The sequence below is a fragment of the Macrotis lagotis genome, chromosome X (assembly GCF_037893015.1).
Source record: "Macrotis lagotis isolate mMagLag1 chromosome X, bilby.v1.9.chrom.fasta, whole genome shotgun sequence".
Taxonomy (NCBI): Eukaryota; Metazoa; Chordata; class Mammalia; order Peramelemorphia; family Peramelidae; genus Macrotis; species Macrotis lagotis.
In genome coordinates, this window is record NC_133666.1 from 34,727,421 (window position 1) to 34,742,271 (window position 14,851).

General features: G+C 38.3%; 1 protein-coding gene across 5 annotated transcripts in view; it reads right to left on the minus strand.

The window, feature by feature from the left end:
* The window catches only part of ATP11C (ATPase phospholipid transporting 11C (ATP11C blood group)), a 220,489-nt gene that overhangs the window by 61,969 nt on the left and 143,669 nt on the right, over positions 1–14,851 (minus strand). For all 5 annotated transcript variants that reach the window (XR_012472009.1, XM_074204121.1, XM_074204120.1 and 2 more), the window contains exons 13-18: positions 10,298–10,462; positions 7,901–8,052; positions 6,343–6,414; positions 4,535–4,608; positions 3,454–3,557; positions 2,396–2,577 (exon numbers count right to left, since the gene is read on the minus strand). Coding sequence is in view for 4 of the 5 variants with exons in the window: in XM_074204121.1 (XP_074060222.1) it covers positions 2,396–2,577; positions 3,454–3,557; positions 4,535–4,608; positions 6,343–6,414; positions 7,901–8,052; positions 10,298–10,462 (749 nt within the window). In the remaining variant the exon portion in view is untranslated. The remainder of the gene's footprint in view (positions 1–2,395; positions 2,578–3,453; positions 3,558–4,534; positions 4,609–6,342; positions 6,415–7,900; positions 8,053–10,297; positions 10,463–14,851) is intronic.

A 14,851-nucleotide genomic window follows, 5' to 3' on the forward strand; every position in this document is an offset into this window, starting at 1 on the left:
ATTCACCTCCTCATCATGACCTACTTCCATGATCTCATGTATTTCAGGATTTCCAGAAAGTCTTTCTGCCAGAAGATATCTCCTCAGAAACTCACCCTGCCTCAGATCATTTCCCCTCCAGGCTATAGGACTTCATTAGGTCCCCATAGGGTACACATTTTATTTTACAACTTCTTTTTATGTGCTATCTTATCTTAGCCCATTCCATTGTAAGCTCCTTGGGGGCAGGGACTGTCATGTCTTTCCTCATATTCTTCACTACTTAGTAGGTGCTTACTCCATTGTTACTGACTATTGGCCTCTGCAGTCTTTTTCCATGCTAAATCTGATCATATTGTGATCTTTACCTGCGGGTAGGTTGCTCCAAGTTCCTGAGTCTCAGTTTCCTCCCCTGTAAAATGAGGAGGTTGGTCTAGATGGTTTCTGAGAGTCCATCCAGCTCTAAGCCCTCAGATATTCTGATTTGCTCCATTTCAGACAGCTAGCACATGTGAGAGAGAGGACCCGCACTTCAATCTCCCTGACTCTGAGACTGGCCCCTCTATCTACTTGGCCAGGTTGCCTCCAGGAGGATGAGGATCTTATTAAAATGGACAGAACCTCCTCTACACCTAAGGGTAGAATTCTCGAAGCCTGAAATGAGGATTAATATCTGGGAAGAACTTGGGCTCTGCTTAAGCTTTAGCAGGATGAAATGGGGAAGCTTATCACATTTCAAAACCGTTCGCCTGTCTGCTTTGAATATTGACTACTTCTGATAGGAAGGGCTGATATGTCTGCCTCATAATAAGAAAGAGCAGAAAGTGTGAAGCTAGCCAAGAGTCTAAAAAGTCAGCTCCAAGGCAGGATAAACACGAAGCTTGACGCTCACTTTTGGAGGCCTGAAGTTACCTTTAGTAATACCGTCAATGATTTGAGTAGGTGATATGGTTATATAAAACTCTGACCAACACAGAAATATGACTCTTGTTCCATTTCATTAGTTTGAAAGAAGTATTAAAGGACTGATGCCATTCGGGGAGGCACAGAGGTATTTGAAGGTAGAGAGACATGGTCTGAAATCCTCCCTCTGAAGCTTATAGGCTATATGACCCTGAACAAGTAAGAAACCGAACCTCTCTGGGTCTTCCTCAGAAGCATAACTGTTTTCCCTATTTATAGATTTCTAATGGGACAATGTATAGAAAGTATTTGGGAAACTTTAAAATGCTATTCAAATACTATTCAACTATTTACCCCCAAGCCAACCCCCAGCAACCACCATACAAATCCTTTCCGATGTACAAAAGTCACTTCCCCAAAGAAGGCTTTCCTGATTCCTCAGGCCCAAAGTGAGCTCTCGAGCAGTATGAATTCCTAGAGCACTTTTGAACCTCATTAATGCTGCTTCCCCATCTTGTCTTACATTGTAATTAACTGAGGAAATGAACTGTCTTGAGAGGAATTACCTCAGGGATCTTTTTCACTTTTGATGTTCAAAGCAAGACTACATATTACAAAGGGGACTGAGTTTTGATGAAGCATAGGTTGGACTAGCTTAGAGAGTCCTGGAACCATTGGGTATTGGAGGTAGCTAGTCCTTTGAAAGATACGTCATCTAATTGTACTATCCCCTCATTTCCCAGGAGGAAAATGAGGCTCAGGGATGATAAATTTAATTCAAGGTATAATGATTAAGTGCTTTCTAGATGGTAGGCCCAAGTGGGCTACAGACACAAAGAAAAACTGAAAATAGCCTCTACCAACAAGAGTTTACATTCTGCTGGGGTAAGCAGTGCAGGAGGGAGAGAGTGCTAGCAAGTATGGAGGATTAAGAGATCTAGCATAGGAAACAGTATCTGACCGAGGCTTTGAAGGAAACGGGGATTCTTTGGGGAAGGATGTGAAGAGGAGGTGCATTTCAGACAAGGGAAGTGAGAGTTAGAACAGTGTGTAGCAGCAATAGTCAGTGTTCTAATATGTATAAAACATAGAGGGTAAGAAAGAGAGTAACATCAATCAAGGTTGAAAAGGCAAGGGAGGGTCAGAATGCATGAATCTTTAAACATAAGCTGGAAGAATTTCCATTTAATCCAGCAGGTAATAGGGAGGCACTGAAGATTCTGAAACAGTGTAAGGGAATGATATGTTTAGATATGCTTTAGGAATATCAGTTTGCAAGCTGTGTAGGGAAAGGACTGGACAGGTGACAGGTCAGAGTCAGGGAAACAAATGAAGATGCTATTGCAATGGACCAGGCAAGCAATGATAAAAGTTTGAACTAGAATAGACTGAACTCTCCACTTTTGAGTGGAAAGAGAAGGACAAGACTAGGGTCATTCAGTGAATAATTGGCAGAACCACAATTGGGACCCAGGGCTCCTGACTCTTAGTCCTGTACCATTTTCTCATTTACCTGTCCTCCACTGCGGTAGATCCAATTAAATTCATGTCAGTCTCGATTTCATCGAAAACCTTTGCCAACTTTTCTTCTCTTTCTTGTAAAGCCATCTTGGCTTCAAGGATTTGATGGTTAACTACACGATATTCCTCACGAGTATATTCTTTGTAGGCCACACACAGTGTTCGATATCCATCCTAGAAGCAAACAACAATGTGGCCTCCGGCTACCATTCAAAGCTCAGGTCTAATTTAGGATCTTTGAAATGCTTCTGGACTTTACATGTATGGACAATAGACATGAACCCATTCACATGAAAATCAATGAGAATTCTATCTTAAATAAAAACTAATTTTTTAATTTTTTAAGTACACAAAATGTTTCATTCTGTTAAAGTTGTGATCCTGGCAAATGATGAATAGTAAATCAACAACAACAATAAAGTAATAAATGCCATAAAAAAGTAATTGGAAAAAGAAAAGATTGGGGGTGGCTAAGTGGCACAGTGGATAGAGCACTGGCCCTGGAGTCAGGAGGATCTGAGTTCAAATCCGGCCTCAGACACTTACTAATTACCTAGCTGTGTGGCCTTGGGCAAGTCACTTAACTCCATTGCCTTGCAAAAATCTAAAAATATTGGCTGACTATATAGCAAAAGGGAGGGGTAGCCACTGGACAGCCAATCTGTTCTACTGTTATCCTTTAGATGCCAGAAGAAAGCAAAGAATGACCCCCCTGGACAAATGAGGAACACCTTGTGGCAAACTTATGGAATGACTAGGACATGAATGGTATTCAGTGGGTAGGCATGGATGGGTTGCTATCAGTATTTGAGTACTCCAAAAAAAGGGAAGGAAATATTGCACTATCAGAGTCTGGCTAAGTCTCCAAAATGACAAATCCATCCTAGAAAACTACACTAAGAGGAGTTACTCAAAAAAAAAAAAGAAAAAGGAAAAAGAAAATGTCCCTTAACACTGCCCTCTCTACATCTAAGAAGTTCAGTAAATACAGAATCAAAATGAGTTTCAAGAGGAAACCTCCACATCGAGTTGGTCTTCAGGGTCACTTACCATTGCATTGCGTTCCACGTGGACTTTAGTCTGTTCTATCTGGTCATTTTGCACCCTGGGGAAAACAGCCGAGTCTGCTCCCTTACAAAAGAGAAATATGGCACCTGGAATAAAAAAAAAAAAAAACAGCAAATGTGTATGAGAAAAGGGTTTACAAAAACCCCCGGCATGGAGCTATTAATAATGCAGTTCCATTCAAGGTATATTTATTACATGCCTACTAGGTAAGAGGCAATATGCTAGCCCCAACAGAAAGAAAAACAAAATAAAACAAACAACAAAAGTTGTTTGTCCTCAAATAGCTTAAAACCTATCAGAAATTAACAATGAAATGAAAGTCGTTTATGAAAAATTTGATGTAGCTATAAACCTTTTTAAATGAAAAGTAAACATATAGATGAGGCAAACTAAGTAAATGATGTTTTGAGTCCCAAGGTGGAACCACTCTGCTACCATCACATCAGGTCCTAGAGGACCTTTTCATTTCTATAAATCTTGCCCTATAGCCCTGCTGTCCTGATAGGGAGCATCTCACGATGCTCACTCACTCTCTGTAGGCAGGTTGACTTTGTTTCTCACCTCTCAGCCCCACCATTTGCTGACTCTCTCCACGTTCTAGTTTAAATTACTTAGCTTATTTAATTAATTAAATAAATGGCTATTGCTGTTGCTACTGAAAAGAGTGTACCTGTCCACCCTCCTATGACTCCCTAGAGTCATTGTCCCTGTAACTTTCCAAACTCAAATTCGAGTCCTGCATACCACTCCCCTATACATGTCCCCAATTAGAACATAACTCCTTGAAGGAGTTTTTATATTTGTGTTCCCAGAACTTAACAGAGTACCTGCCATCTAATGAGTGCTTAATAATTACTTTTTCATTTATTAATTTACTCTGAGTTTTCCTTCCTAAGACTCAATTTCCCCATCTGCAAAATGTAAATATTAATATTTGTCATACTCTTTCAGGGTTGCTGTAGAGTTCAAATAAGCTAATGTTTATAGAGTTGCTAGGGGGTCACAAAGCACCATAGGATGGCCAAACATTGTCACAAGCAGCACAATTCTTCAACACACATACCTCGGGCATTCCTCACGATCACGCTCATACGTCTCCGGGAAGAATCAAAATGTAAAGTATGTAAGAGCTCAAACCTTTAGAAAAAAAGAGATAGAAAAAGTGAAAACTCTAAATTATATTACAAATAGGAACTAGACTGTGATCATACTAGACAACAACCAAATACTATGATGGGGGGGCATTGTTTTGTTTTGTTAAATAAAAAGGTATCAGGTTCAGTCATCCAGAAAACATTTATTGACTGCCTATGACAAGTAAAGCCCTCTCCTTTAGGGACTAGGAGACCCATGGGGAACAACAGGGCACAATCCCTTCATTTAACTGATAACCTAAGTTCCCTGAGGGATCAGGAACTATTTTTCCATTTGTATTTGTATTCCCAGCATTTAGCATAGTTTTGGGCTCATGTTATCATTGAATTATTTATATTCTATTTGGGCTTTTCTTGGCAAAGACACAGTACTGGTTTGCCATTTCCTTCTTCAGTATATTTTACAGATGAAGAAACTGAGGCAAACAGGGTGAAGTGACTTGTCCAGGGTCACACAGTTAGTGTCTGAAGCTGTATTTGAACTTGCAAAAGTGATCCTTCCCGATTCTGCTCCCAATGCTCTATCAACTGAGCCACCCAGCTACTCTATCAGTGCATAGTTAGATGCTTGTTAACTGACTGGGAGAATGGGGAGATTATGTCTTTGATAAATATAAGTGGGAATATGATATATGACTGAAAAGAGTACATAGTGCTCTGACAGCACTTGTAGCCAGAGGATGGGGACAGCTTTCTGAACCATGTTGCTTGTAACCTGGCCACTGTAAGATGGGGCAACTGGCACCAGGTGGTGCTGCTGAGAGGGTGGGTTCATAAGATTAGAGATTTGGAATTAGAAATGCCTGTAGTAGATATCCAGTCGAATCCAGTCATATTTTTAAATAAAAAGACCCAGGACCCAGAAATGTTAAGTGACTTGCTCACTTAAGGAAAGCCACACAGCAAATAAATGCAAGGGACAGATATGAAGTCAGTTCCTCTCACACCACCAGATCTTATGCTCTTTCTGATGTATCCCTAACTCAGAAGACAGCCCCCCTAATCCACTATGACACACTGCCTCCAGGCTATGGCAATATTTATATTCATTGCTCCCATCAGAGATTCCCTCATAAGCCTTTAAATGTCTGACTCTGACTTCACATTAATTTGTAAACATATCCACTAAACATAGACACCAAAACAGGGATAAGCCCATGTTTTTCCCCAATCTCCTGCAGCTCAAAATTAAAATCTTCCATACACAATAATCCACAATAAGGCAAAATTTGTTTCCTGGCTAGTCTGAAATGAGATGTTAAGGCCAAAGTCTTAATTCAAAGGTGGATAGGAGGGGCAGCTAGGTGGTGCAGTCAGGAGCTGTGTGGCCTTGGGCAAGCCACTTAACTACATTTGCCTTGCAAAAACCTAAAAAAAAGAGGGGGATGGGTAGTCCTGAGATCAGGGCAAGCTGACCCAGCAGGAAGAGCTGTTTGACCTAGACCACAGTCTTCTTCTCAGCAAGAAGGTCACTTTGACCTACTGCACTGAGGTTCGACTTGTCAGCCAAGGAAAACCCATGGTTGCTCTTGTTCATATTAAAGCTAAACAACTACCATTATTAGGGAACAAATTCACCAGGTTCAGCCTCCTGCCCAAGGAGTCCAGGTCCATCAAAGCAAAGAGGTCACCTGTTCTTTATTTGGACAGAGTTTCCTCTGTGGCTCCTTCTGAATTCACTGGCTTTTTACTGAGACCTGTTATTAACTCTACTTACTCTTCAATTTCATTCTGTTGGTTTTCCAATTTCATTCGGCCATCCTTCATTCCCAAATAGGTGTATCCATACCTACAAGAGAGCAAACCAATACTTAAGGTATTTCCCATATGTCCTGGTTTATCATTGCCAACTTCATCAGGTCTGGACTTAGGATTTCATCCATATGGAGCATTTCCTCCACAAAAGCAGATTGGCAGTTATAGCTGCTAATCTAAAAGTAAGCATTCTTACCTTTTTCCAGGACCCCCTTAACAGACTGGTAAAGTTGGTCGATTCTCAGAAAAATGATTTTAAGTAATATGTCATGGTTTTCCCATTTATGTTCATAGGCTTCCTGGAATCTGTCCAAGGACTCCTTAGGGGTTTCTAGACCCCGGTTAAGACTTCTTGTCTTAGAGAACTGCCTGGAGCACCATGAAGGTAGGTGAAGTGCCCAGGCTCACACATAGGTCAGCAATGGAACCTGAACACAGTTTCCCCTGAGTCTAAAGTTGATCATGTAGCCACTAAGCCATCCTGAACCCTACCATTATTAGCAATCTTCTCATTTTCTCTGATGAAGATCTGCTAGAAATTGCCCTGGGACAAGTCAATATCCTATCACTCTTTTATATTTAATATTCTATCATCGATGGCAGGGCTGTCCAACTTTACTTTTAAAAGTTTTAATTGAAACAGTCAAATATATTTTGATTTACCATTTTAGTGAGAGTTCTGCACTTCAACTTAATTTACTAAAGCATTTAATACCCTTGAGGGGCCACATTTTGGACAGCCCTGATCTATGGGATAGGGTTCAAAATGATCATGGATAAAAAGTAAACACTCCGGGAGTTCCTATTTGATGAGCAACAATTGCAGGGCTATAAGATCACATTTTTGTATGACTGTGACACTTTAGTGGATAAAGCACTGGACTTAGAGTCAGGAAGATCTAAGTTCAAATCCAGCTTAAGACAATTACTAGCTGTGTGACTCTGGGCAAGTCACTCAACCTCTGCCTGCTTCAGTGTCCTCAATTGCAAAATCAAGATAATAGTATCTACTTCTCATGGTTACTGTGATTGACCGAGTTATAGAATATATGATATAGAAATATAGAAATTCCCTCTGACAAGGCTTATTGGCACATATTCTGCAACTTGTAGCCATAGAAAGTTTCCTGGGGCAGTGAGAGGTTAAATGATTAAGAAACATTTATTATATACTTAACTAAAATGCAGAGTGCTAGCGATATAAATATAAAGAATGAAATAATTCATCCTGTCCAGGATACACAGAGGTAAACTCTAGAACCCATGTCTTCCTGACTCAGAGGATAGCCCCCTAATCCATAATGACACACCATCTCTAGTCTATTTCAAAATATTTTACATTCATTGCTCATCAGAGACTCCGCAATAAGCCTTTAAATGTCTAACTCTGATTCTGTATTAACTAATAAACGTGTTGACTAGACAGAGACACTGAAACAGAACTAAACCCATGTTTTTTTTCTTTCTTGCAGCTCAAAAATAAAATCCTCCATAGGAGAGAAAGAAAAGATTGTGCTTACTTCTTAGCCCCCTTTACTAAAGCAATTTCATCAGGGGATGAGGAGATATACGTTAACTCAGTCTCTTCCATGATTCCATCAATATCATCTTTGACTTGGGTTTCCACAGTATGACACAGGCAAAGGGCCCGAAGAAAGAGCTGTTCTCGACTCTGCAATCACAACAGTAACAAAGTCATTGAGGGTCACAAAATTTCAAATTCCCAGGGATAAGAGGGGACCTCAAAGGTCATCCAATCCAACTTGTCTTGCTCTTCTTTTGCCTACAACATTTAGGACAAGCAGATCTCAAATCTCTGAAGATCTCCCATTGTCGGAGAACCCTCTGCCTCTTAGGACAGTTGTCTACTATAGGACTACTCTGATTCAAAAAAGGTATTCTTTCACTAAAACTATAAAAAAACAACAACAAATGTTAAAAATTTTGTTTACATGTGATTAAGGAAAAAATACAATAAAATTAAAGGAAAAAAAAGACTAAATCTGCTTCTCACCAACTCCCACTTGGTTTCTGTCCTCTGCTCCCTGAAGAAGAACAAAAGTAAAGAACACAGAAAAAAAAAGATCATCAGAGGAGGCTGTGATGTAAACCAGCGGGGGTAAAACATTTGGCCAAGGGCCACATAAAGCTACAACACCCCAACCTAGATTAAAATGGAATTTGAAACTATTCCATAAAACAAATAAAATTACAATAAAGCATAGAGAAGGTTAAATTTGGCAATTAATAGGTGACTGTATCCAGATTTGTGACCTCCATTTCTATTTGAGTTTGACATCACTGATATGCACAGTTCAGTGGATAAGGTAACTTCCTTCTACTAATCTCTAGATCATGCCCTCTTGGAAAACCTCCACAAGGTCTCCACCCATTATACTTAGGGGCACATTGCTGCAGCTCAAGAAATATGAGCTGGAAGGTAAAAAGAATCTTATTCATTCACAGTCATTGCCTCTTAAACAGATGCATCATAGGAGATACAGGCACAGGACTGCCCAGCAGGACATGCCTTGATCCGTGAGTATCCTATGCTCTCTATGAGCAAGGCAGAATTGAAACATCTCAAAGGAAACATGAGATATGTTAAGTTTAGAGAAATCACCCCAGGTATTCACATGGACTATTTGAGCCTGACCTGTGGTAGAGCTTTACCAGCTCAAATTGGTCTGATCAGCCACAGTTGGACACACTCTAATTTGTCTCTAACACAGTGATGTCCTTTTGGTCTTCTTTGATAACAATGGGCAAGAACCAGACTCTTAACAGGGCAGTCTTTTAGTGCCTCTGGCAATCTCTATTTTTAAGCCCTAATATCTCTATGCATTAGGTATGTTAACACTTTCAGAGCAGGACAAGATTTGGTGATTTAGGTACTCCTAAAACAACCTGACCTACTATAAATCAATGGCAACCTGAGGGCCTCCCCTTCAGAAGCAAGCTGAAGATTAGGCATGGAATCTGACTGATTAAACACCCAGACCAGAAGACCTTCCCTCAAGGAAATAATCCTTTGGATGGAAAGCAAGCATTTCCTTCAATACCTCTTCCCCACTGGACCTCAATTTCCCCAACTGCAAAATGAAGGGGTAGGACTAGATGTCCTCTAAAGTTTTATTGCTGAAAGGGAGTTTTCTTTAATAAGGTAGTGGTTGTTTGTGGAAGAAAAGAGAGAAGACGTTAACAAGAAAACCAAGGTAGAGATAGTGAAAAAAGTATCACGACTAAAGTCAGGAAGACCAGAGTTCAAATCTGACTTGAAAGATACCTGATACTTACTAGTTGTGTGACCTTGGGTAAGTCACTTAATGCCAGTGGTTCACCAAAAATAAATGAATAAATAAAAAGAACGATAGGGCAAAAAAAAAAAAGAGGGTCAGTGAAATGTTTGTTTTTTCCCTAAATGAACAGAAGGAAGTTCAGAGGAAGATATAGAAAAAACCAGATCTGAAACTATGTGGAAAGGAAATTATAAACTTTTATGAATTTCCATTTATAATTTTTTGTTGTTTACAAAAATGTTTGTATTTGTGGACATTTATCAAGTTTTAAATAACAAAAAATAAAGATTATTTTTTAAAAAAAATCAAGTTCCTTTCTTGCTCCCTTCCTTACTCCCACCCCACCCTCTTTTTTTAATTTTTAAATTTTTATTTTTTTGGAAGAATCTTGTTTTATTTTTTAATTTAATATTTATTTATTCTCATTTTGTACAAATAATGTTTTTTATGCATTAATAAACTTCACACTACACATCATACAGGGTAGCTACCCTAAGGAGGACAGATGTGTGGGTTACAATTAGCATTACTGGAGGGAGTGCGACAGCAGATCCATTTGAATTCACTCAAAGAGTGATTATAAATGAAAAATAGAACAATCCAGCCACAACCACCAACCTTTTCGGCTCTTCCAGGAAATGGCTGAATTCCATCAGTTTCAGAGAACGTCTCTGAAGTTTCTGCTGTTTCCTGCTTGTATGCATGCCCATCTATGCAACATTCAATGAATTCCATGGAATTTTCAGTAAGTGTGCCAGTTTTGTCAGTAAATACATACTCCACCTTAAAGAAAAAGAAAAACACACACACATAAATGTAATAGAATATAGAATGTAATAGAATATAGAATGTAAAGTCCCTGAGAGCAAGGATTACTGTGGATATTTTTGTCTTTGTAAGATCAGCATCTAACTAGTACTAGGTAGGTCAGGGCTTCAAAGATGTTTCATCAACGCCATCCATTTCTTTCCAATTGAAAGTCAATGAACAGGAACAGGTAAAGTCTTTAGAAAACTATGTAAGAGCATTTTGTGAATTTGGAGGAAAGGTTAGCTATTCTTAACTGGAAAAAACCTTAGAGACCATGTAATCCAACCATTTTTTTAGGGCAGAAGGCAAATTGGAGATCATGATGAATTTGGGAGTTGAGAAAAGACTTGACTTCAAATCCTGCCTTAGTCGTGTTTGTGTATGTGTTTGTGTGTGTGTGTGTGTCTGTTTGTGTATGTGTGTCTGTGTGTGTGTATGTGTGTGTGTGTGTGAGAGAGAGAGAAAGAGAGAGAGAGAGAGAGAGAGAGAGAGAGAATAAGCAATTCCTTTAATTTTCCTTAGATATAGGGGCAGCTAGGTGTGCAGTGAGTGGATAGAGCACCGGCCCTGGAGTCAGGAGGACCTGAGTTCAAATCGGACCTCAGATATTTAATGATTGCCTAGTTGTGTGACCTTGGGCAAGCTACTTAACCCCATTGCCTTGCAAAAACAAAAAAGAAATCTTTCCTAGATATTGTTTCTTCATTTGTACAATGGGAATAACAGTACCAAAATCACAGAACTAGTATAAAGATCAGATGAGAAAAATGTAAACTATCCTTCAAACCCCAAAGAGAATATAAGGAATGACCATCATTATTATTATTGTTATGGGAAAAGTTTTCTTTTGTTTTTGTAACAAATTGTTCTTTCTTGGTTTCGTAACAAATTGAGGACTATGGCAGAGATTGTTAAAATCATAGATTTTAGTAATTAAATAAGAATATAATGTCAGCTTATCCTCTGAAAGCAAAATTCAATACAACTCCACTGAAAGACAGATGACAAGAATGACTTGAACCTCATTCTGTCCCCATTGAGAACAGTTTCTATTACTCAGTGAAGTGACTGCTTGTTCCTAAAGCATTTCTGTAGATTTAAGACATGTGTTCTGAGTATGTCTATCAATCTCCTTCCTCTTTTTTGGCAAGGAAATGTCAATGTTTCTAAAACTTACTTAGGGTGATGGGCAGGCAATGGGTGTACACAGTTTTGTATAGGTTATTGTTAGCATGTTTTCCAAATCTATTATGTTCTATTTTAAAAATTTCTCTATGGTGATTCATTTTGTTAAAGGTAACTTGGAGACTATGGGTGATGTTGATTAAAAAACAATGTTGAAAATTTTATGGGCCAATATAATGTTCAGAGATAAAAATTTGATCTATGATACTATTATAGATTTTTGATGGTTTGTTTATGGACTGAGCTCTCCAGGAAGCTAGGTGGCACATTGGATAGAACAACAGCACTATAAATATGAGTTCAATCTAGCGTAAGGCACTTACTAGCTATGAGACACTTGACAAGTCACTTCTCTGCCTATCTCAGTTATCTCATCTGTACAACGGAGATAATAACACCATCTGCCTCAAAGGGTTAATGTGAGGATCAAATGATATATTTATAAAGCTCTTTGCAAGCTTCAAAGAGCTACATATAGTTTTGCAGTCTCTTTTAATTTTGTGGGTATTTTTTTATCCAGCCATGAAAGATGGCAGCTTCTGATGGATCATTCTGGCCAGCAGGTCATATATTGTTAGATTTTGAATCCATGCTACATTTTTGCAGTTATGATTGCAGGATGCCTATAAGTCTCTTTAACAATCATACAAAACTTTCTTCTTTATAGCTTTATGCTCATGTATCTTATGTGAAGAACACCAATGTTTTTATTTTAGAAGTATAGCTTTCACCAATGTTTTAATTTAACTTCTAATTAAGAATTTTACACTTGTTGTTTAGTCAATTCAGTCATGTCTGACTTACCATGATCCCATTTGGGTTTTTTTTTGGCAAAGACAGTAGAGTGGGGGGCAACTAGGTGGCACAGTGAATAAGGCACCAGCCCTAGAGTCAGGAGGACCTGGGTTTAAATTCAGTCTCAGATACTTAATAATTGCCTAGCTGAGTGACCTTGGACAAGTAACTTAACCTCATTGACTTAAATAAATAAAATTTAAAAAAATAGTAGAATGGCTTGCCATTTTCTCCTCCAACTCATTTTAAAGATAAGCAAATTGAGGTAGACGGTTAAATGACTTACCCAAATTCACAAAGTTAGTAAAAATCTGAGGCTAATTTGAACTCAGAAAGAAAGATGAGTCTTCCTGTTTCCGGGCCTGACACTATATTCTCTATGCCACCTACCTGCCCCAATTTTACACTTATCAAGTTCAAATAACAGTTTGACTTAATTGGAGAGATATTCTAAGCAATCAAGAACCTGTTAATTATGTTTTCCAGAAAAACCCTAGAATTTTATTCCAGCCATAAATACCAAGTGATTTTTAAGATTTTTGTTTTGGTTCAATATCCTACCTCCCTCCCCTTTATTTTGGAAGTCATGCACACTTCTATTTAGGTGGCCAAACAGAGATACAAAGAATTTAAGTTGAGTCTCTGAAAAATGCCACATTTTATAACATTTTTTCTCAACATTATTGTGTTGTTAAAATGTTGTAAATATTGAAGTTTTCCATGTGGCTATAAAATACTTGAATATCCTTACTAGATCTGGGTATATTTTGCATATATTTTAGCCTACAAATTAACCATGAGATAGAATTGATGACAGCAATGGTAACAATGAAAACATCATTGAGGATTGCATACATTTAGCATCTACAAATTACTCAGAAAGACATGATCAGGTGACTAAAATTATATATCAGAAGGTTACTATTCTCTATAAATCCACATGACCCCAACCTCCAAATGCACTTGAGAATTTAACAAATAAAATTCAATGAAATCTTAGCCTCACTAAAGAGTAAATCCAAGAACTTCACCACTATCCCCCCAAAAAGAGTGATCTACCCAAATTTAAGAATAATTTTAATAGATGTTGCTATCCCAATACACATAATCTCTATGCTACATAGGAGGAAGACATTTTCAAAATATAGAGACCTAGCAGAATATGGGAGCAGGATGAGGCAAGTTTCATCCTTGTCATTCTCTGTACTATTGAAGCTACCTCAAGAATGCCCTCAGTGAATTTTAAAAAATGAGTAAACAAGGGGTCAGCTAGGTGGCGCAGAGGATAGAGCACTGGCCCTGGAGTCAGGAGGACCTGAGTTCAAACGTGACCTCAGACACTTAATAATTGCCTAGCTGTGTGACCTTGGGCAAGTCCAAAAAAAAACCCAAATGGGATCATGGTAAGTCAGACATGACTGAATTGACTAAACCCATTGCTTTAAAATAAAATGAAAATAAAAAGATAAAAAAATGAGTCCACATCACCATATTAAGACTCAGAAACAGAAAGTAGACATTTTATCCACCAATCCATTGAAAATAATAACAGAAAGTCTTTGTTACATCATTCTTATTTTAATTCTATAACAAAGAAAAAGAACAAGAAGATGATAATATAATAACAATAAAAACAATCAATCAATCATAACCTAATGAAGATAATATTCTCACCCAAAAGGGGCAACAGCAAAGGAATTCAAACTGATTTGAGAAATCAGGGGTGGATCCATTTCAGGGAAAGAAAAGAAGGGCAAGTTTTCCAAATTTAAAAAACTTATTAAAAGGCATATGTCCCCCCCAACAATTTCGATAGGAAAATTCAACTTTCCAAAAATGTAACACATAGCCTACTCACCACTTACACAAGTTATACATGAAGTATTATATGCTTACAAAGTCTTCTGTTCAAAATAAAGTGGGGGGAGTTGAATGGATTGTTAAAAGCACATCTCACAGTTTCATGGCTTTTTCAATTTACAAAGCACTTTCCTAAACAACAACACTGGCAGTTTTCCCACTAGAGGTTATGGAATATCATGACTGAAGCACAAGCCTGGGATTCAGGAAGCTCTCAGCTGTAATCCTGCCTCACGTACTTATTAATCATGTGACCACCAACGATTGGATCATCCAACCTTGCGCAACCTCAGTCTCCTGTAGAAAATGGGAATGACAAGAGATAGGTAGATAGATAGGTGATAGGTGAGTGGATAAATTGGTAGATAGATAATGGTGGTAGATACAGATAATGTTGGTAGATAGATGATGGAAAGATGTTCCTGGTAGAAAGATGACATGGGTAGAGAGAAAGGTGTTGTTAGATGGATAAATTGGTAGAAAGGAAGGAAGGAAGGAAGGGAGGAAGGAAGGAAGGAAGGA